This window comes from Podarcis liolepis, assembly GCF_965112155.1.
Source record: "Podarcis liolepis genome assembly, chromosome: W".
Taxonomy (NCBI): domain Eukaryota; kingdom Metazoa; phylum Chordata; class Lepidosauria; order Squamata; family Lacertidae; genus Podarcis; species Podarcis liolepis.
In genome coordinates, this window is record NC_139568.1 from 15,197,725 (window position 1) to 15,221,891 (window position 24,167).

The 24,167-nt window shown below is 45.2% G+C and overlaps 1 protein-coding gene and 1 long non-coding RNA gene across 2 annotated transcripts in view; both read right to left on the bottom strand.

The window, feature by feature from the left end:
- LOC310697712 overlaps window positions 1-24,167 on the bottom strand; it is a 1,172,922-nt gene that overhangs the window by 228,459 nt on the left and 920,296 nt on the right. The window lies entirely within an intron of this gene.
- Window positions 1-24,167, bottom strand: part of LOC310697820 (androgen receptor-like) — a gene marked incomplete at its 3' end in the record, with an annotated part of 181,007 nt that overhangs the window by 63,886 nt on the left and 92,954 nt on the right. The window contains exon 3 of the mRNA XM_083484448.1: window positions 21,803-21,873. Within this exon, the coding sequence (XP_083340574.1) occupies window positions 21,803-21,873 (71 nt within the window). The remainder of the gene's footprint in view (window positions 1-21,802; window positions 21,874-24,167) is intronic.

Here is a 24,167-nt window from a genome sequence, read left to right on the forward strand (position 1 = left end):
TCGATCTGTCCGTGAGTACTGGACTGAGTTTACCATGCTGATTCACAGACTGAGTTGGGATTTATCGGCGGCACCCATTCAAATGCTATTTGAAGAAGGTCTTTCTTCGGCGGTGAAAGACGAGCTGTCACGGAGCCCCAGGGCGGAGTCTATGGATCAGCTGACCAAATCTGCGCTGACCATAGGAGCGCAGCAGGAGGCAAGAGCCTTGGAGAGGCGGGAAGGGAGAGGGGAACGTTGGAAGGAGTTCCGCATTCCAGACATTCCTGAGCCAGCTTTCCCGCCGGCAGAGCCGATGGAAATCGGAACAGCGCGCGCGCGCGCATTTTCAAAAACCAGCGAGGGGGCTAAGAAGGAGGGAAAGGGCCCCTGGAAATGCTATCTCTGCCAACAGCCAGGCCACTTTGCCAGAGTCTGCCCCCAGAGGAAGGAATGGCAAGGGATGGTGGGAGCTGTTGAGGGGGGAGAACAGGGGGGAACGGAGCAGGTAAAAGCCAACGCCTGGTTGCCACAATCGGGGCACTGCAGCCAGGCCAAAGAGCAGTGAAAGTGCCCGTGCCAGAAGCTCCTCGACCTGCTCTAGTGATTGAAGTGTCGCTAGAGCTGCAAAATGGGCACCCCCTAAAAATAAAGGCGCTATTGGACTCAGGCAGCTCCTGCAATTTTATGAGCAAGGAGTTTGCTGCTGAACACCAGATACAGACTATCCCTTTAAGCAACCCCCTGCAGGTGACCACGATTGATGGCAGGGAGTTGTTGGGAGGAGGAGTCAGCTTGCAGACTGTCCCAATGATAATGAGGGTGGCAAGGCACACAGAACTGATAGCGTTTAATGTGGCCACCCTGGGAGGCGCTCCCATTATTTTGGGAATGAGCTGGCTAGCTCTACATGATCCGCTGGTTGGCTGGCATCAAAGAGTGGTGTCCTTTGGTTCAGCACATTGCTTAGAACACTGCAAAGGGGAAAAGGGTTCAGCAGGGGCCCAAGCCACCCTAGCAGGGACTGAAGTAATGGAGAAGGTGAAGGTACCACCACAGTATGCAGATCTCAGCGACGTGTTCAGCGAGAAGGAAGCTGACCAACTACCACCTCATAGACCCTTTGATTGCCAGATCAATTTACTCCCTGGAGCACAGCTTCCCGTGGGCAAGTTGTATGCCATGTCAGACAGAGAAATGCAGGAGTTGCGAGGGTTTATTGACAAGAACCTGAAGAGAGGCTTCATCAGAGAGTCCAAAGCAGCAGGGGGTAGCCCAGTGTTTTTTGTGGACAAAAAAAACGCGGACAAGCCGAGACTTGTATGTGATTTTAGGAGGTTAAATGCAGTGACTGAACCGGTGGCTTTCCCTATGCCCAGAATTGATGATATTTTGACCAGGGTGAGGAAGGGAAAGATTTTTACAAAGCTGGATCTAAGGGGGGCGTACAACCTGATACGCATAAGGAAAGGGGATGAATGGAAAACCACCATGTTTACCCCTTTGGGGGCATTTGAATACCTCGTTATGCCATTTGGATTACAAGCAGGCTCAGCGTGTTTTCAATCTTTTATGAACCACGTACTGGGCCCTTTGCTCTACAAGAATTGCGTTGCTTTCCTAGATGATGTGTTGGTGTATTCGGAGAATGAGGAGCAACATGTGAGAGACGTCAGAGAAGTGTTGAGCAGACTGCAAGCCAACAGGCTGTGGGTCAAACTGGAGAAGTGTCGGTTCCATACCAAGGAGGTGGAATTCCTGGGGTACCGCCTGTCAGACAAGGGATTGGCCATGGATCCCGGCAAGGTACAGGCAGTGCTGGAATGGAAAACACCCAAAACCAAGAAGGATGTGCAGAGGTTCCTAGGGTTTGGAAACTTTTATCGTAAGTTCATCCGCAACTTCGCCCATCTGACGGCGCCCATCACGGACTGTCTCAGCAGTAAAAAGAAGTTTGTATGGACGGCGGAGGCGGAGCGAGCGTTTGAGGAGCTGAAAAGGGCCTTCGCCTCTGAAGAACAACTTCTGCATGTGGATTTACGAAAGAAGCTAAGGGTTGAAACAGACGCATCTGACAGAGCCATAGGGGCGGTGCTTCTTCTGCAGCCGGGGAAGGAGGAGTCAGAGTGGCGACCGTGTGCCTTCTTTTCGCGAAAGCTGAACAAATCCGAGAGGAACTACACGGTGTACGACCGAGAACTTCTTGCTATTCATGAGGCGTTCCGGAGATGGAGGCATCTGCTAGTTGGTGCACAACATAAGGTGCAAGTGTGCACGGACCATAAAAATCTAGAGTATTGGAGAACTGCGCGAGTGCTCAACCAAAGGCAGTTGAGATGGGCCCAGGAGTTCTCCAAATTTAACTTTGAGATTTGTTACGTGCCAGGCCCAGAGAATGTTAGGGCGGACGCTCTCTCACGCAAACCTGAATATTTGGAGGGGGAGGGAGCACCCGAAGAAACCCATATCATTCCAGAGGACCGCTGGGTGTGTGGGGCGACTTTGGTGGGGCAAAGGGAATTGGTAGAGGGTACGGTGCAGGATGCATACGCCCAGGACAAACTCAGGGATCTCAGGAGGGAGGAAGACAAATCCGGTGGTTTTGAGGAGAGAAACGGGGCATTGTATTATAAGGGAGCGTTATATATACCTGAAGGGGAATTGAGGGAGAAGGTACTCAAGCAGCTGCACGATAGCCCCACAGCAGGGCATTTTGGGCAACACAAGACCATGTGGCTGGTTACCAGGGAATTTTGGTGGCCCAAGGTCAGGGAAGATGTGCGGGAGTATGTGAGAGGGTGTGAACAATGCCAAAGAGCCAAGGGGGAGAGGCGGGCGCCGGCTGGTTTATTAGAACCACTGCCCACACCTGAAAGACCGTGGGAAGCAGTGGCAATAGATTTCATGACTGATCTGCCAAGGTCTAGAGGGAAAACAGCCATCATGGTTGTAGTAGACCTGTTAACTAAAATGGCCCACTTTATAGCCTGCTCACATGCGGTCACAGCAGAAGAAACAGCCAAATTGTTTGTAGAGAATGTGTTTCGGTTGCATGGCGCCCCCTTGAGGGTGGTTTCAGACCGAGGGAAACAATTTACTTCCAGGTTCTGGAGGAAGCTCATGAGCTTACTGCATGTAGAGGTTAATTTTTCAACGGCCCGTCATCCAGAAACCAACGGGCAGGCGGAAAGAGCAAATGGGGTTCTCCAACAATATTTGAGGTGTTATGTTAATGACAGAGAGAATGATTGGGTGGAGAAGCTGGCGTTGGCAGAATTTGCCTACAACAATGCAGAGAACGTGTCCACGGGGATGAGCCCCTTTTTGGCTAATCACGGGTGCCATCCCAGAGCCTTCCCAGGGGGGGAGGGGGAGAACTGGAGCGTTCCAGCTGCAGAACAGTTCGTTGAAGAAATGGAAGCGATCCATCGCCAGCTCCAACTCAACTTAAACAGGGCTAAGGAGGAATATAAGAGGCAGGCAGACAAAAACCGAAGGGAAGGTGAAAGCATCAGGGTGGGGGACCAGGTGTGGCTGTCAACCCAAGGGTTGCCGTTCAAAGGAGGTTGTAAGAAATTAAGACCCAAAAGGCTGGGTCCGTTTGAAGTCATGCAGCAGGTCAATCCAGTGGCTTTCAGGCTCCGGTTACCGAACCACATGAAGCTGCACCCAGTTTTTCACAGGTCGTTGCTGTCACCGTATAGAGGAGACAGTGAAGGGAGGGTCACTAGGGGACCAGCAATGGAGGAGAAGGAACACAGCTACCATGTAGCGGAAATCCTCGATTCCAGGTGGAAGGGAGATCAAGTAGAGTATTTGGTAATGTGGGAAGGGGAACCGGAGTCGGAAAACACCTGGGTTAGGGCAGAGGATGTCAATGACGAAGTTTTAATAGAGACTTTTCATCAGAGGTTCCCACGTAAACCTCAGCCTGTAGCGAGGTTCCGAAGGGAATACTTTGCCACCACCGACGAGGAAGAGGAGTTGGAGGGGTTCCCAGATTCTGAAGAGGAAGAGGATTCAGCGAGCCAGGACGACGATCGATGGAGGGAATTGTTCGAGACGTCGGAAGATGAGGAAGATTCGTTTCGGGGTTTTAGCCCTTCACCTCCCAGGGGAGAGGAAATGGGAGGGGGTGAGGGGGGCCCTGGAGGGGAGGTGGATGTCAGGGAACTGCCATCGGAGCATCAGGTGGTGGAGGGACTCAGGGAGGAAGAAAGAGACTCAACAGCTGAAGCAGGGACCAGCAGGGGGAGGAGTGGGTCTCTGAGGGAATGCGAGCAGGAGGGAGGGCTCAGGGAAGCTTCCAGCGAGAACAGTGGGGAGGTATCTGAGTCTCCCATAGGGAGACCCACACCTCGCCGGAAACTGTCACGCCGTGAGTCCAGGAGACGCGTTTCCGTTAAGGAGCTCCTTTGCTGGAAACGCTTCCGCAGACAGCCACTGTCGGACTCTACTAGTGACTAGAGCAGACATGTCTGAGGAGCTCCGTCACACACGGAGGTTTGTGGGGTCGCACAAACTCTGAGGGAGCACGTTTTTACGCACAAGCAGCTAATCAATCCCTAACAGTAATATTCAAATATTATGTCTCCGACTTTAAATATTTTTATCAAATACTTAATTACTTAATTTAAACATAATATTGCACCAAATTTCATCTTTTTCTTAAACATTACTTATTCTCATGTATCTTTCAACTAGATTGCTGATGCCGTGCTGTTTTCTATCCTGCATCTTCTTAGCATTCATACAGTTTATAATGTTTTTGTAAATAGTCCTTAAACTTTTTCCAATCCTCTTCCACTGTCTCTTCTCCCAGGTCTCGAATTCTGCCAGTCATTTCTGCCAATTCCATGTAATCTATCAGTTGCGTCTGCCATTCTTCCAGCGTGGGCAAGTCTTGGGTCTTCCAATGTTTTGCAATAAGTATTCTTGCTGCTGTTGTTGCATACATAAAAAAAGTTCGATCCTTCTTTAACACCCTCTGGCCAACAATGCCCAAAAGGAAGGCCTCTGGTTTCTTAGGAAAGGTATACTTAAATACCTTTTTAAACTCATTATGAATCATTTCCCAGAAGGCCTTAACCCTTGGGCAAGTCCACCAAAGGTGAAATAATGTTCCTTCAGTCTCCTTACATTTCCAACATTTATTGTCAGGCAAATGGTATATTTTTGCAAGCTTGACTGGGGTCATGTACCACCTATATATCATTTTCATAATATTTTCTTTCAAGGCATTACATGCCGTGAACCTCACACCGGTGGTCCATAACCTTTCCCAGTCAGCAAACATAATATTGTATCCAATGTCCTGTGCCCATTTTATCATAGCTGATTTAACCGTTTCATCTTGAGTGTTCCATTTTAACAGCAAGTTGTACATTTTTGAAAGTACCTTAGTCTTAGGTTCTAACAATTCTGTTTCTAGTTTCGATTTTTCCACCTGGAAACCTGTTTTTTTATCCAAGTTAAAAACCTCCCTGATCTGAGCATAGTGTAACCAATCTCGCACTTTATCCTTTAGTTTCTCAAAACTCTGCAATCTCCAAGTATCTCCAACTTTTTCTAATATTTCCCAATATTTCGGCCATTTGGCCTCCATATTGAGTCTTTTCTGAGCCTTGGCTTCCATTGGTGACAACCACCTTGGGGTCTTGTTAGGATCAAGCAGGCTTTCTCCCAGGAAGACATTTGTCAGACAATGTGAGAAATATAATAGATATTTTGGAAAAGCTAGAAGTGAATATAAACACTAAAGCAGTATTGATATTTGTGGACGCGGAGAAAGCTTTTGACAATATTTCTTGGAGTTTTATGAAGAAGAATCTACATGGGATGGGGGTAGGCCAAGGATCTGAGAATGGTATGGGTGCAATATATTCTGAACAAAAGGCTAAGTTAATTGTAAATAATGTGGTTACGGAAGCATTTAAAATAGAAAAAGGGACACAACAGGGGTGCCCAATCTCCCCATTGCTTTTTATTTCGGTCCTAGAGGTTTTGCTGAACATGATCAGAAGGGACCAGCTGGTTAAAGGGGTACAGGTCGGAGTTAAACAGTACAAACTGAGAGCATTTGCAGATGACTTGGTACTTACACTACAAGAGCCAGACACTAGTACCAAAAGAGTCTTAGAATTAATTCAAGAGTTTGGTCAAGTTGCAGGATTTAAATTGAATAAATTAAAGACTAAGGTATTAGAGAAAAACTTAACAGCTACTGAAAGGGAAAGGTTCCAGAGTGAAACAGGTTTAACTGTGGTTAAGAAAGTGAAATACTTGAGGATTAACATGACAGCTAAAAATATGAACTTATTTAAAGACAATTATGAGAAATGCAGGACGGAAGTAAAAAAGGATTTAGAAATATGGTCAAATTTGAAGCTTTCACTGTTAGGCCGTATTGCTGTGATCAAAATGAATGTATTGCCCAGAATGTTGTTTTTATTTCAAACATTGCAAATTGTGGACAAGATGGATTGTTTCAAGAAGTGGCAGAAAGATATTTCGAAATTTGTCTGGCAGGGCAAGAAACCCAGAATAAAATTTAAGATTTTAACTGATGCAAAAGAAAGAGGGGGATTTGCCCTGCCAGACTTTAAACTTTACTATGAATCAGCAGCTTTCTGCTGGTTGAAGGATTGGCTGCTTCTTGAGAACAGAGACATTTTGGATCTGGAAGGCTTTAACAATATTTTTGGGTGGCATGCATATTTATGGTATGACAAGGTTAAGGCTCATAAAGCTTTCAAAAATCATATTGTCAGGAAAGCATTATATAATGTCTGGATTAGATATAAAGACCTGTTGGAAAATAAAACCCCAAGGTGGTTGTCGCCAATGGAAGCTAAGGCTGTGAGAAAACTCAATATGGAGGCCAAATGGCCGAAATATTGGGAAATTTTGGAACAAGAGGGGGATATATTGAAACTGCAGAGTTTTGAAAAATTAAAAGACAGAGTGCGAGACTGGTTCCATTATTATCAAATAATGGAGGTTTATAAGTTAGACAGGAAAATTGGCTTCCAGGTGGAAAAATCAAAATTAGAAACAGAACTGTTAGAATCCAATACTAAGAAGAAGAAGAAGAGTTTGGATTTGATATCCCGCCTTTCACTCCCCTTCAGGAGTCTCAAAGCGGCTAACATTCTCCTTTCCCTTCCTCCCCCACAACAAACACTCTGTGAGGTGAGTGGGGCTGAGAGACTTCAAAGAAGTGTGACTGGCCCAAGGTCACCCAGCAGCTGCATGTGGAGGAGCGGAGACGCGAACCCGGTTCCCCAGGTTACAAGACTACCACTCTTAACCACTACACCACACTGGCATCCAAGAACTTGTCAAGAATGTATAACTTGCTGTTGAAATGGAATACACAAGATGAAACAGTGAAATCAGCTATGATAAAGTGGGCACAAGGTATTGGTCATAACATCATGTTTGCTGACTGGGAACAGTTGTGGACCACCGGTATGAAATTTACGGCATGTAATGCCTTAAAGGAGAATATTATGAAAATGATTTATAGGTGGTACATGACTCCAGTCAAGCTTGCAAAAATTTACCACTTGCCTGATAATAAATGTTGGAAATGTAAAGAAACTGAAGGTACTTTTTTTCACCTTTGGTGGACATGCCCAAAGATTAAGGCTTTCTGGGAAATGATATATAACGAAATGAAAAAGGTATTTAAATATACCTTCCTTAAGAAACCAGAGGCCTTTCTCCTGGGCATTGTCGGCCAATTGGTGCCAAAGAAAGACAGAACATTCTTTATGTACGCTACAACAGCAGCAAAAATACTCATCGCAAAGTATTGGAAGACACAAGATCTACCTACCTTGGAAGAATGGCAGATGAAGGTGATAGACTACATGGGATTGGCAGAAATGACTGGCAGAATCCGAGACCAGGGAAAAGAGACGGCGGAAGAAGATTGGAAGAAATTTAAGAACTATCTTAAGAAACATTGCAAAATTAATGAGTGCTAGAACGATGTGGCTTTAGAAATCAGATGGAGTACAGCTGTAAAGATTAAGTTAAAAGAAAAGAAAGGTTGACAATTAGATAAAACTAAGGGTGAGGATTTGCTGAACTAAATATTTGAAATGGGAATGCAGAAAGGGGAGGTATGAGGAGGTCGGTGAAGTAAGCTTTAAGAAAATAAGGTTCTGAAATTATACTTGTTCTTTTTTTGTTTGTGTTTGTGTGTATTGTTTTGTTTGATATAACTTGTAAAACTTCAATAAATATCTTTTTTTAAAAAAAAACAGAAACCCAATTGGACCCGTCGCCAACAGCAACAGCCAGTAAGAGGAGGGGTACAACACTTCTAGCAACTGCAAAGAGTATCGTGGGGAGGGGTTGGAATAATTGCAAACTCAATTTCAGATTGAGTCCATTGTAGGCGTTGACAAGGAGAGTGCAAACAATATTTCAAGCGTTTTCCTCTTTGTCCTCTCAACAGTTCAAAGCCTTCAACATTGTCTCTGTAGTGTTTCCAACAGTCATACAAACACAATGAATCCTTGCACAAAACAGTGTTTCCTAAATAATGCTCCAATGGCACCTCAACAATGAATACAAAGTTCCAAATTTCTTTCGAGTGTACTGAGTTCCGTGGGCATTTGAAACATTGTCTTATATCCCACAGATAAGTTTGTTTTATCTGCCTTTTGTCTGTGTCTCTTTTCCCTCTAGAGGTGATGAGACTCTTTCCCCTTTTTACTTACTCAGTATATTCTCTGACTCGCTGGTTCACTCATAACGCTTTTATCCTGTGCCATTTTCTCCGCCAGCGTCTCCGTTTCCAGAACCTCCTTGTTCTTCTGCTTCTATTCCAATTTCCTTTTTTTTTTTAAAAAAAAAGTCCAGGATTAACCTTATGCCTCAGAATGCTTCACCGCTTCACCTTTCGGAGCCTGTGGCATTGCTTTGCGGGTCTAGAATGGATCCTAGCGTTCACATCTTCAATCCTGCTTCTTCCCCGAGCCCTGACAGGTCTGGTATGCACACAGGAGAGTCGCCTGAAATGCAGCCAGATCCCCCAGCCGCGAGGATTTACCTCCTCAGGTTTCGAGGTTCGCGGAGCCCTAGCATAACCTCTTTTTGCCTCGCAAAGCTCAGGACCTCTCTGGAGAGTTGATCCTGCGCTCCTTCAAATGGCAGCGATAAAACCGGAAGTGACATAGTACAAATGTAAGTCAGGCAAGGGGAATCCACCTCTTTCTTTAACATCTATCAAAATTTTATATTTAATCCTCAGCTTCTTCCCCTACTATACAAATCTCGAAATGTCTTTTTGTCATTCTTTAAAGCAGTGCACATTGTTGATCAATGGAGTGGTTTGAAATAGAAATAATACATTAGTTAGGATATTCATTTTGATAACGGACATTCCTCCCATCAACGATTACAGCCAAACTTCCAAGATAAACCACCGGCAAACACGGACTTACTCTCACAGCAAAATCTGTACAACAAGCCTGATTGGGACTATAATACCGCAAAAGGGGCTTGGTACATCAAAATCTTCAAAAAGGTAATCCTAGAAAAAGTAAAAGCTGCTGGGCAACGCACCATAAATTGCACTAAAGTCCAGACCGTCCTACAAGGACTGAATGAACACCCATCAGACTACTACACCAGACTTACATCAGCCATAAAAACCGGGGGAGGGGGAGAGAGATAGATCCAGAAAATCCCCAGCATGAAGCAATCATAAAGGGATTCTTTAAAGACCACGCCACCCCAGATATCAGAAAGGTTTTGAACCTACATATCGGCTATGATGGAAAAAGCATAAGCGAAATCCTGTCAATAGCCAAGCTCCCGCTTTGACAGCTGCTTCGGTTGCCAGCTCACTCACTACCATGGAACTCTCTCTCCACCTTGATCTCCTTCTTGCCCTTTATATGCAACCAGTGGACCATCAGCTGTGGTGAGGACTGCAGGGCCTGCTCCCTTCCAAGGCCTTTTCCAACTGGCCCTCACAATCCCAGTTACAAAAGGACTCCTGTGGCAGTGCCTAGAGAATGGGGCTGGACTCATTTGGAACAAACTCTTGGGGAAGTGCGGGGTTGTTCTGCTATTGCCTCCCTGTCCCTGGTGTGGGCAAGTTCCACGGGGGGGATGCATTGGGACATCCAATCTCAGTGATCACGGGTAGGAGGAGGAGTTACGCTAAGACCAGACCATGTCATTACCGAGGAGGCAGGTTTAGTCATTGTTTGAAGACTATCCCTGCCTCCAAGTCTGGTCTTGACTGGGTGGATACTGGAATCAACAAGGGAAACCCACATGACCGGAAGGTGTTGCTGTGTAATGCTAGGTCAATGATTAATAAGACCACTGCCATCCATGACTTGATCGTGGATGGAGGACTTGACCTGGCATGTGAATGAATGAATGAATTTATTAATACGGTCACAGACCAGCATCAACACACACAATATACAATATCACACAATATCATAAAAAATATCAAAAATACATAGGACAATATGAATATAACAAGGATTTAAATATAAAAAATTAAAATTAATTATTAGCGTGCCCCCTGTAATTAACATTTAGGGGTTTGGTCATTATGGGATACCACTTGCTTCCTGCGATTAATTGCAGACGCACAGAATTTGGCTACATTTAATGTATTCTTGGGATTCTTGTCCTCTAGCAGTAGTTTTAAACTATGGTGTTCCGATTCTTTCCTGGACTTTTGCAAAACAGGTGTAATAAAAGTCAAACGTATATCCTCATAAAGACGACAACATAATAGTACATGTGAAGCAGTTTCAACTTCCAACGAGCCAGAAGGGCAGACCCGTGCTGTATATGGTTTACCCTCAAATCTGCCCTGAAGTAAGGCAGAAGGGAGAACGTTGAATCTGACGAGGGTAAAAGACCGTCTGTATTTGGGTACCTGAAGACCTGACAGATAGTTAGCTGGAGAGAAACCTCTCCCATGGTCCCTTATTGCTGGATGTTTAATCATTTCGCTCATGTGGCATTGTAATTCTACGTCCCAGATACGCTGGTGAATTATAGTCCTAGCTTTCTCGAAGCCTGTCGCTATCAGGGTCTGCTGTGGGATCCCCAAGCCTTTAAGCTTTTCCAGCAGTGTAGCTTTCCATTTGGATTGGTAGGTATCCAATAAGGTTAAAGGTGCCAGCCCAACCGGGAAGAAAATAAGCTTTAGCCAATAATGGATCTTCAATATCCATATCCGAGTACTGATAGGAATTTGCCCAACCTCCAAACGGACCGCCATGTTGGATACGCAAGAGGGGATCCCCAGCAGGCAGCGGAAAAACTTAGTTTGGAATGCCTCTAAGGGAGTAAGGTTTTTAAAGCTGCAGATCTGGGATCAATATAACAATTGTGATAGTATTTTGGCAGCAAAGACCTGGGAGGCTGCCGGTATGTGTTGGCCCCCTTTCCCATAGAAGAATCTTATTAACGCTTTGGTAGATCTTTCTGCATTTGCAATAGTATTATTAATCTGAAAGCGCCAGGAGCCCCTTTCCTGGAAGGTTACACCCAGGTATTTAAAGGTTGCTACCTGTTCTATTAAGCGATTGTCTATTCTCCATTTGTGCCTCCTCCTTTTTTTAGAGAACACCATGACTTTGGATTTGTTATAGTTAATTTTTAGTTGTTTGATGCTGCAGTATTTGGTAAGAGATCTCAAAAGTTTTCTTAATCCAACACAATAAAAGGAAATTAAAACTGTGTCATCCGCATATAAAAGGACCGGGAGGGGCGTACCAGCCAATTTGGGGGGATGGGCATTTTCTTTCTCCATATTTCCTACTAGCGAGTTGATATAGAAGTTAAATAAAGTAGGCGCAAGGACACACCCTTGCCAGACCCCCTGATGGATTTGGATTTCCTTGGATAGGTGGCCCTGTCGGTCACACCTTACCCGGATCCGTGTATTTTCATATAAACTATGGATGAGATACAGTAGGCGTTTGTTTATATTTGCGGCGCTTAGCTTTCCCCAAAGCCTGTCCCTCGGTATTACATCAAAAGCAGATTTGAAATCTATAAAGGCCACGTATAGGGAACCTCCTTTTCTTGATGTATATTTCTCCGCAAGATGTTGGAGAACAAGGCCCTGGTCTAAGGTTGACCAATTTGCCCTAAAACCAGCCTGTGCTTCTGAAAGAATATGGTCTTGTTCCAACCAGTCCACTAATTTGTCGCATAGGTGGGCAGCGTACAATTTGCTAATGATACTTAGGAGGCTGATTGGCCTGTAATTAGCCGGATCTAATCGGCTCCTTTTCTTGAATAAAGGGATGATTATTGCTAATCCCCAGTCCTCAGGGATAGTGGCCGATTGATCTATGCTGGTAAATAGGGCAGCTAGCACAGGGGCCCACCATTCAACATTAGCCTTAAGGAGTTCCGGTGTAATGTTGTCTACGCCGGGTGCTTTTCCAGGTTTAAGCGATTGGATGAGCCTATAGATCTCTTCAGTTGCTACTGGGGGCCATTCGGCGCCAATATCACTCGAAGCTGGGGGCAGGGCCTGCAGATGTTGATTTGATGTATATAAAGATAGAAAGTAAGCCCCCCAAATCCCAACTGGTATAGTATAATCAATTTCAATCGGGGAGTCTTGCCAACTTTTTGTGACTATTTTCCAAAAAGTGTTTGAGTCTTTCCTTCGAGAGGCCTCTAATAAACGTTGCCCCTCCCCCCTTTGGGCCTGAAGCTTTTTCTTTTTAATCAGATCTTTATATTTACGTTTGGCTTCGAACCATTCCGCGGGAAGCAAGGGTAAGTTCGCTGATTTGTAATTCCTGTACTTATCCAGCAAAGAACGCTTTGTAGCAATACATTCCTGATCAAACCAGGGTTTGGATTTGTTGGGGAATAAAGGTTGGCACGATGTCTTTTTTTGAATCAGGTGGGGTTGCAAAAGTGAGATCAGATCCTGGAACAAGATTATTCTAGATTCAGAACATGGTGAGTTTAAGAGATTATCTCTTCTCATGAGGAATATGTCCGAGTATAGCCTTTCAGATGTTTCGGCATTCAGCTTTTCGGACCATCTAATACGTGAGTATCTCAACTCCATGTTGGAGGACCTGGGGGCTTCAAGTTTATCGCTACAGAATAAGTCTTTTCTTGCATCCAGGAGGAGGCAGAGCGGTAAGTGATCACTATCAACCCTCTCCTCCACTTTGCACTCAAGGGCTCTATTTAGGAGATTAAATGATACCATAACATAGTCGATAGTGGAAGCTCCTGCATTTGATATAAAAGTAAATTCCCCACAAGTCTCCCCATTCTTGCGCCCATTTAGTATGACCAGGTCCAGCTTGTTAGAAAGACGCAATAGGCACAGACCTGCATAATTACATCCCTTGTCTTTTGAGAGTCTGGTGGGTATAAGATGATTTTCTTCCACGATGGGTGGCGAGTCGTGGAAGTGTGCATATAGTGCTTTGTCAGACTGGCCAATTCTGGCATTAAATTCACCAGCCACTAGCACTGAAGCTGCAGGGGTTTGAGTCATCAAACCATCAATGTATGTTTCCAGCCCATGCCAGGTGTTTTTAATCAGCTGCTTGCCTCTTGGGGGGGGGGGGAGATATACATTAATCAGTAGCAGGGTGAAGAATCTACTTTTCACTAGTAAGGCCATAGCCAGGTGTTTCAGTGTCTCTAACTTTACTAAGGACGCCCCCAACCTTGTAGATATTAAAATGCCTAAGCCACCCTTGACTCTCCCCCCTTTAGTGCTTGGGGATCCTGTGAGGGACATTGAGGAAAAGCCGTTAACTTCTAGGTCCCCTGTGAGCCATGTCTCCTGTAAAAATACTATATCGTAACCTTGGATAAATTTAGCAAAGGATGGGTCAGCTGCCTTTTTTTTGCCATCCTGCGATATTCCATGATAAAAAGCTAAGGTTGGCTTTACCAAGATCCACTCCTTGTCAATTATCTTCCAAGGTACTGTTGGAGTTTACCATTCTACGTGGCAGCCGACTATCATCTTTACATGGAGAGCTGCCCAGGTGTTCTATGTTGTCAGATGGTAAATATAGAGTGCTCACATTGGTAGACACTGGGCCTTTGCTATACAAGGCCTCCTCCTGGGGGTATTCTACCTGGTTATAGCCTTATTCCGCTTCATCTAAGTATCTCATTTTGGACCAGAAGCCTGGTGAGGTTTCCTTAGGCATGTTTTTCCTTATAGGGAGCGATGCATTGTTCTCCTTTGTAAGTTGTACTTTCTTGAGCAGGTAGATTAATCTCTGCCTTTACCTGAAGGTTACGTGGTTGACGAGCCGCTGAATCGAATTCTTGTGAGATGAACATTTTGGGAGGGCTCTTGCTCTTTCTTTGGACGTCCACCCTAGTTTCCTTATATAAGTCTTTCCCGGCCAGCTTATTTCTTAGCGTTTCTAATCTTTCTAGGATTTCAGCTTGTATTAAAGGTGGGAATGTCCAGGATTGACTAATTAAGGTATTTTCTTCAGAGGAGAAGTTGTGTGTGGAGGTACCCAGATCGTGAGGCGACTGGTAGTTATTCTGATATTCAGCTTTATTGTTTTCCACCACCTTTGAATAGATGTCTTTCTTATTTGATTTGATGAGATGCGAGTGGGGGCCGGGCACTTCGAATAGGCGAGTCACTATCAGGCCCACCCTTTGCAGCTTTTCCTTATTAATTAGTATTTGTTTTGCGGTCGAGTCATCTTTAAATGTCAGCATCACTCGATTATACTTATTGTCATTTGGGAGAAAATCTACATTGATAACGTTACCTTGTAAAAGGAGGCCTCTGAGTACTAAGTCAATTTTTTTAAGTATATACGTTCTTTGTTGGTCCAGTGAATGTAATTCTGTGCGGTTGTACATAGGGCAAATAACCAATCTGCTTCTGTTGAGGATCAGCGTTTGATTGTTCTGAGTTATCTTATTGCGAATGGGGGTGTTAGTCTCCACAGTAGCAGAGGAGGTTTGCCGGTCTTTATCTAGTTGTTCGTTCCGATCTTTCGTTGATTGAGGGTTAGGGGATTGTGATGCACTTGTCACTTTAGGTTGCTGGATAATGCTCTGTTTTGGGGTCAGGGGTTTAGTATTCTTTGTATTTGATTCCTTTATTGTGGGATTCTCCAGGAGCTTGAATAACTTAGAAAAATTTAATTTCTTAGTTCGTGTATGACTCTTAGTCCGCCTTCCCACTTTTATGTTTTTAGACTTCTTCTTGTGAAGTGGGTGTATTCTTTGGTGGCGATGCTTCTTTTTAAGTGAGGGGTGTGTGACTCGACTGTTGGTAGACATGGGAGTGGCTCTCTTTGGGACCTTCTCTGAGATACTGGGCTCTGTTGGAATTTCAGCCGCTGGAGTGGGGGGGTGTGTGTGTAAGATTGCTCCCTTCCTGGTGAGCTCTGTCAGGCTTACTAGCAAACCCACGCATTCCGTAAGAAAGTTCCTAATTGGTCCCAATTCTTTACTTATGTGCATTTGGCATTCTTTCATCATTTCATTGAAAAGCCCGATCAGGATACAGATAATGCTATCTGTGTCCCAGCAGGCTCCTTTTAGCTGACTTGGATTTTCCTCTGTTCTCGTCGCACTTGAGGATTCCATCCTAGCCTTTTTGCTGGGGCTGGCTGCATTGGCTGATCCATCTAGTGTGACTTCCAGGCGTTTCAAATTTCGTTCTTGATCATGTTCTACGAGAGTGTCGGTAGCACTAGATTGGGAGACTGTCTGAGCCATCTCCATTGCCAGACTGATCCCCTCTCTCTCCTCACCAATATCAGGTTCCTTCCCATACCATGTTCGGTCAATAGACCAATCGTGGAGAAGTGGGGACTCGGAGCATATGGGCGTTTTTGTTTTAGGCTTAAAATAATGCAAAATTTTCATCTGCGAGGTTACTGATGGTGATTCAACCCTCTGCGTTGGGGAGATCCCCAGAACTTTACATTTCTGTCTGGTGAGACCATCTCCGTAGAGTATATGGAGCTATGTGGGATATGTGGATGTGAAGATAGCACCGCTTAGTCCCAGTTAGACAAGCTGGAATTAACACTCCTCTCGTTAAATAACGCTCTCCCCAGAAGCTTCACGCCTAGTTAATTAATTAGAAGTGGCTGTGGTCCACTGCATGCCAGACTTTCCGACAGTTCACGATCTAGCGGTCAGAGATAGAGGGGGATAGATGAAATAGATTTTTGCAGCAGCATTACTTACAACGACCGTGGCAGATGAAACGTTGAGGGGAGGAGGGCGATGAAATCCTATCTGGCTTGAACCGCCATCTTACTTGCTGAAGAGACTATGTAGTGATACTTCCCGACGGCGTTGAAAGCCCTCCGGTGATGTTAACATTTACTGCCCCCGCTGTACCCCGCCAGCTGCGTGGAATTCCGAAGTGTAAGTAAAGCTCAGTACTCTCTCTTCCTCTCTCCTCTATTATAGTTGCACTTGGAGAGATCGACCTAGCATGTGTAACAGAGACTTGGTTGGATGAAGCAGATGGGCCTGTCTTAGCTGCTGCTTGTCCACCAGGTTTCTCTTACACACAGCAACCCAGGTCTTACAAGGGGCTGCTCGGGACTTCGGGGAAAGCATGGCCTTCATGCGGCTGTCCCTGAATAAGTTTGGCCCAACTCATAGTCACGAATATGCCTTAGACCTGGTGTTCACCTCTAGTGACGTGGGTGATCTGACACTAAGTAAAAGTGAAACAAAAGAAATGCCATGGTCAGATCACTTCCTGGTGCAACTGGACTTCTCCGCGCCCCTTCCCCTCTGCAGGGAGGTTGGACCAATTTGAATGGTCCGCCCCCGCCACTTAATGGATCCAAATTGTTTCCAGAGAATGGTAGGGGATGCTTTATCCCATGCTGATGGCATTTCAGCTGATTCCCTGGTGGCCCGCTGGAATGCGGAGTTAACCAGGGCTATCGACTGTCTGGCTCCAAAGCGCCCTCTCCGATTGCATGGAGCCCGGACAGCCCCATGGTTTTATTCAGAGCTGAGGGCAAGGAAACAATCGCTGAGACGGCTAGAGCGTCAGTGGCAGAAAACTCATTCTGAATCAGACTGGACACGGGTTAGATCTCAACATCGAGCCTACCAAGTGGCGATAGCGATGGTGAAGAAGACTTTCTTCACCGCCTCTATTGCATCTGCAGAAAATAGTAGCAGGAGACTTTTTCAGGTGGCTTGCAATTTAACGGAACCATCTTTAACACCGGGGCCTTGTAAAGACCCCAAGATCTCCTGCAACGATTTTGCAAAGTTCTTTGCAGATAAAGTCATTCATATTTAGAAGGAGGTAGACACCACCATGGGAGCAGGGCTGGGGCGGGAGAGTGCGGGAGCCCTGTCTGGTCAAGTTGCATGGAATCAATTTCAATCCATTACCCCTGAGGATGTAGACAGGCTGCTTGGACACATGAAACCAACCACCTGTCTCCTTGATCCTTGCCCATCCTGGCTAATAAAAGCAAGCCAGGAAGGGCTCGCTGATGGACTCTGTGGGGTGGTGAATGCTTCCATCTGTGAGGGAGCATTCCCAGACCCGCTGAAAGAGGCGGTCATTAAACCGCTTCTTAAAAAAACATCTTTAGACCCGGCCAGTATGACCAACTATCGCCCAGTCTCAAATCTTCCATTCTTGGGCAAGGTGATTGAGCGGGTGGTTGCTGAACAACTCAAGGCACGCCTGGAGGATGCGGACCATTTAGATCCCTTCCAATTGGGATTCAGGCTTCATCATGGGACTGAAACTGCCTTGGTCGCATTGCTTGATGAACTCTGGCGGGCTAGGGACAAAGGTGAGAGCTGCTTCCTAGTTCTGCTGGATCTCTCAGCGGCCTTTGATACAATCAGCCATAACATCCTTTTGGCCATCTAGAGGGGCTGGGAGCTGGGGGCACTGTTACACAGTGGTTCCGCTCCTTCCTCCTGGGCCGTGTCCAGAAAATGGTGGTGGGGGATGAGTGTTCAGACCCCTGGGCCCTCACTTGTGGGGTGCCTCAGGGTTCCATCCTCTCCCCCATGCTTTTTAACAGCTACATGCAGCTGCTGGGAAAGATCATCAGGGGGTTTGGACTGGGTGTCCATCAATATGCAGATGAGATCCAGCTCTACCTCTCTTTCAAATCAGAACCGGTGAAGGCGGTGAACACCCTGTGTGAGTGCCTGGAGGTGGTTGGAGGATGGATGGGGGCTAATGGATTGAGGTTGAATCCTGACAAAACAGAAGTACTGTTCTTGGGGGACAGGGGGCGGGTGTGTGTGGAGGACTCGCTGGTCCTCAATGTGGTAACTGTGCCCCTGAAGGACCAGGTGTGCAGCCTGGGAGTCATTTTGGATTCACAGCTGTCCATGGAGGCACAGGTCAATTCTGTACCCAGGGCAGCTGTCTACCAGCTCCACCTGGTACACAGGCTGAAACCCTACCTGCCCACAGACTGTCTCGCCAGAGTGGTGCATGCTCTAGTTATCTCCCGCTTGGACTACTGCAATGCGCTCTACATGGGGCTACCTTTGAATGTGACCCGGAAACTACAACTAATCCAGAATGCGGCAGCTAGACTGGTGACTGGGAGCGGCCGCCGAGACCATATAACACCGGTCTTGAAAGAACTACACTAGCTCCCAGTACGTTTCTGAGCACAATTCAAAGTGTTGGTGTTGACCTTTAAAGCCCTAAACGGCCTCGGCCCAGTATACCTGAAGAAGCGTCTCCACCCCCATCGTTCTGCCTGGACACTGAGGTCCAGCGCCGAGGGCCTTCTGGCGGTTCCCTCATTGCAAGAAGCAAAGCTACAGGGAACCAGGCAAAGGGCCTTCTCGGTAGTGGCGCCCGCCCTGTGGAACGCCCTCCCATCAGATGTCAAAGAGATAAACAACTACCTAACATTTAGAAGACATCTGAAGGCAGCCCTGTTCAGGGAAGTTTTTAATGTGTGACATTTTAATGTATTTTTAATCTTTGTTGGAACCCGCCCAGAGTGGCTGGGGAAACCCAGTGGACTGGGCTGGGGTTTCAGAGTAACCTCAACCCCTGGTTATTTCTCTCACATTCCCCTTCCCTGGTTCCTTTAATTTTCCCACCATTTCTGCAAATTCTTGTATATCCATTTAGATCACTTTCTCCCCTTATTCTTCCTTTATTATATATTATACTGTTGAGTTTACCTTAATGCTGCTAGCATTTTCACTTGTTTACAATTATCTTCCAGATACTCCACAAAGTTTTTCCACTCCTCTTTATATACATGATCTTCTTGCTCTCTTATCTTACTTGTTAGACCTGCTAACTCTGCATATTCTATAATTTTTAATTGCCAATCCTCCTTTTTAGGAACCTCACTCACCCGCCATTTGGGAGCTAAGAAGATCCGAGCTGCTGTAGCGGCATACATAAATATTTTTTCCTGACCCTTGGGTACTTCAGTCTGTACCATAGCTGTCAACTTTCCCCTTTTCTTGCAAGGAATCCTATTCAGAATAAGGGAATTTCACTTTAAAAAAGGGGAAACGTTGACAGCTATGGTCTGTACCATTCCCAGAAGGAATGCCTCTGGGTTTTTGTTTTTTTTTGAATTTTAAGAAATCATTTACAGCCCTTATCTTTTGACGGTCTAATCGGTATAGCATGGGCCTCGTCTTGTTCAGGTGCGTTTTCGTGAAAATGAGAGTATAGTGCAAGATCCATCTGCCCTATTCTGGCATTAAAATTTCCTGTCAGAATTATGCAAGATTCAGGGTGCAGAGACGTACAGCTGTATAAAGCTGTATAGATTCAGGGTGCAGAGCTGTACAGCTGTATAGAGAGTACAGAGATGTATTCTTCTAGCTTTGACCAGTTGCTCTTGAACAGTTGCTTATGATGCATAAGGGGAAGGTAGACATTCGGACCTAAAGTCGATTATCAAGGCTGTCACTAAAGGTAGTATGGAGGTTGGTTGCTTTGATGCTGGTCGAGATCAGCACAGCCAGATCTTCTTTAGGTCACCCCCCCCCCAAAAAAAATTAATCAGATCAGACAGAACAGCATGGCTGAATCCTCAAAAGCAAGTGCTTTGGTTGGAGGACCAAGACGTGCCTCTTTGCTAAATGATATCATAAAAACATGGCAGATGCCTTACTACTGCCAGCAAACAGTACACTTAGCGGATGTTCACATTAGGATAAAATAGCACGATGGGCATTAGGTAGATTTCCTCTGAACACCCCAGCCGGGCACCTCTGATTTACAGAGGTGCTTATGTTTCCAAATATATGGGCTCTGAACTGTGCAGGGAAGCAGCAAGCTTCACATCCTGGTCTTTGAGGTGACAGCTGGTTCTTGCTTGGAGTGCAATCAATTTGTGGGGACTTCCGGGTTAGCGCCATCGGCTAATGGCGGATTCCCTCCGAGCTCCGGAGGGAATCGGCTCCGCAGGAGTTGTGTCTAGCCGCTGCGGCGACGCGGGGACCCTTAAAAATCACAGGCGGTGCAGCCTGTGAACCTGGTGACTCGGCGGGCACCATTTGCGCCCCCCGACCCGCGAAGGAGCCTTTTTAAAGGCTTCGGAACGGGGGACGGGGTGAGTGGCGTGGTGCTGAGAGCCGACTGCTTCTCCTGCAGAGTGAAGCCGCATGCCATGGTCGGAGAGCGCTGACTTCTTCTTGTGAACAATTGGATTTTATTTTATTTTTTTTAAATAGTTTTTATTACATTTTTTCAGATACAGACAGAGAACAAAAAAGAGAAAAAAAGAAAAAAGAAAAATGTGAAAGAAAATAAAGAGAATCATACCCCTTCAACAGCTTATTCCAACTTTCCATCGGACTTCCCCACATCTCCCGCACAAAGCATTCCCAACAATAAATTTATCAGCAAATTGTAACCTTGTTTCATGTGTTTCTTTGGTCCTTTCGATTGCAATTTAAGTTTAAATCCCTTATTGTCCATTTACTCTAGAAACAAAATATATTATCCTTTTTAACATTTAAACTTTGATCCCTTCAATATTATTATCCAATTTCATAGATATTGCACTCTCATTGCTGGGGCTAGCATTTCAAATTATGCGTCATTTTATAGTTCATATAACTTATAAAATTTTTGCAAATAGTTCTTAAATTTTTTCCAGTCCTCCTCCATTGCTTCTTCTCCCAGGTCTCGGATTCTGGCAGTCATTTCAGCCAACTCCATATAGTCAATCAGTTGCGTTTGCCACTCTTCCAGCGTGGGTAAATCTTGAGTCTTCCAATGTTTGGCGATCAGAATTCTTGCTGCAGTGGTAGCATACATAAAAAACGTTCTATCCTTCTTTGAGACCTTTTGGCCGACCATACCCAAGAGGAGCTCCGGAGGGAATCGGCTCCGCAGGAGTTGTGTCTAGCCGCTGCGGCGACGCGGGGACCCTTAAAAATCACAGGCGGTGCAGCCTGTGAACCTGGTGACTCGGCGGGCACCATTTGCGCCCCCCGACCCGCGAAGGAGCCTTTTTAAAGGCTTCGGAACGGGGGACGGGGTGAGTGGCGTGGTGCTGAGAGCCGACTGCTTCTCCTGCAGAGTGAAGCCGCATGCCATGGTCGGAGAGCGCTGACTTCTTCTTGTGAACAATTGGATTTTAAAGCAGCAACCCGTGAGTAGTATGGAAATTGGATTTGTAAAGATTTTTTTTTTTTAATTAGGCACAATCGGGGAAGGCGCAAACAGGAAGTCCGTCTCCCCATCTTATATATAATCTAAAGCAAGGACCAGCTAACTAAGGTCGAGAGGATTTTTTCTTTTTTATTGGGTAAAGACATTAATTTCACGATTTGGCAGTTTAAGTAATCTTACTGGAGGATAAGAGCTAATTTTGGGAGCTGAAGTGCCACTCCCCCGGACCCGGCAGTGATCCGCGAGAGAGCCTGTTGAAGAGATATTGAAGAGTTTGACAGCTGTCAAATTAGCTGTCAAGACGGGAAAAGAGAATTTTGTTTTATACCGTCTCTGCTGGCTATATTCGTTACAATTTGGCTATATTTTGTTGAAAACAAGGAAAAACTGATACAAACTAACTTGATTTTTGGATTTGAACTGGAAGGAATACTAAGTAACCAAAATCCCTCTAGAGGGGGTTTTGGGACATTACAAGAATGGCTGAAGGAGGGAAAATTCAAGCTAAATTGGACAGAGTGTTTTTTCTCTTGGGAAAGCTACAAGGCCAAATTGATGTTTTGGCTACCAACGTTGCAACTCTGGACTTAACAGTAAACAAATTCATTGAATTTGATAAGGACTTGATCCAGGAAGTTCATGCAGCTGGACAAGAGGAGAAATTTGAGAACTTTGAGAGTGTGGAGAAAGAGATACATGTTGTTTCTGAGGAAAAAGAAGGAGGTGATGTAATGTTGCAGATGACAAAGGAGAGCCAGAGGCCTGACATGATGGTTATAAAGGAAAATAAGAACTTGATGATGAAAATCTGGTCTGAGCTCGAGATTGAAGAATGGAGAGATCTCCTTATGTGGAGATCTGAAGACCCAAGGATTACAAATTTGATTAAGGTGAAAGTTGGAGCTTTGGGGACATTTGGACTTGAAAGGAGTAAGAAACAAGATTTGGGCTCCACTTTTAAGTATGGAGGTCTGGCTGGAAGAAACATTGTCCCTATCGGGCCAGAGCGTCTCCGAGATCTGGTGTTTAATACTAAGGACTATCAAAAAAACCGGCAGAGAGGAACTGAGAGAGAATTGAGAGCCTCGGACGTGAGATCTCCAGGCTGATAGCAGATTAAGACTGATGGACATTTGTTGGGGATTGAAACCGGGAAAGGGGACGGGGTGGGGTTTGGGGATCCAAAGGGTGCATAATTATAATCCATCTTTTTTCTTTTTATTCTGTTTTGTTACTAGTATGAAAAGTGGGGAATTCGTGGAAGGGAATTTGGGTCGACTTTAGAAAAAGGATTTAAGATTTAAGAATGAGCATTGATGTATAAATTTTGATGTTGTAAAAATGGTTTTTTAAATTGAACTAAATATAAAAAGGTTAAAAATTGGGGATAAGAACTTGTTGAATTAACAATTTGAATTGGAATATAAGAAGGGGAGGTGTGGGGAAGTCAGGGAAATATGTTATAGAAAAAGAAGGATTCTAAACTGTATATGTTTTCTTTTTTGTTTTTTCTTTTTGTTTGTTTTTTTTGAAATGGAAAATTCTTAATAAATATCTATAAAAAAAAAGGAGTGCAATCAATTTGTTTTCCAGAATGAAATAGGATGGGAGGTAGATAGTATAGGAAGTTGCCTTATACTGAGTCAGGCCACTGGTCCATCCAGCAGCTCTCCAGGCTTTCAGGCAGGGGTGATTCCCAGCCCTACCTGGTGATGCCATAAGGGATTTTACCTCAGACTGTCTGCTTGCAAAGCAGGTAAGTGTTCTACCACTGAGATGCAGTCCTTGTGGGAAAACGTCTCTCTCCACCTATTGTTCTTTCCCTGCAAACTCCCCAAGTCTGTTTTCTGTTGTTGTTGTTGCTGTTATTAGTAATTTATTATTTATTGCATTTATACGCCACATTTTCCTCCAAGGAGCTCAATGGCATCTCATTTAATCCTTACAAAAACCCTGTGAGGTAGTTCAGGCTGAGAGGCAGCATCTCCGAGGGAACTTCATGGCCAACTGGGGTTTTGAGCCCTGTGTCCCACACCCTAGTCTAACCACTATACCAGGCACGTCCAACTCCCAAGAGACTGCGATCTACTCCCAGTATAAAAAAACTGGCAGTGATCTACCCATTGTCATTTGGGGGAGGAGGAGCATGCATGGGGTAGGTGGGTGGAAGAGGAAGATTGCCCAGAGTTGTTGAGCTTTTTTGGGGGGGGAGGATTTACCAGATTTGGAGGGTGGCAATTTGAAGGTGGAAATCTGACAGAGAATGAAATTGCCGCTATCCTTCCTAACGCAGCACCGTTTTGGGGGGCTGGGTGGGTGGGTGGAATCAAGGGAAAACTCTCTTTAAAGACAAGATGAGAAGTCCTTACCCTGAGCAGGCAAAAACTAAGATTGCAATCTTCTAAAGTAATTTGTGCTGGCAAAGTCAGAATTTTTGAAAATGTAATCTGGGCTGTTTGACCCAATGAAATCATAGAGTCAAAGAATGGTAAAGTTGAAAGGGACCTCAGTCCAGTGCAACTCCTGCAATGTATTAACCACAGCT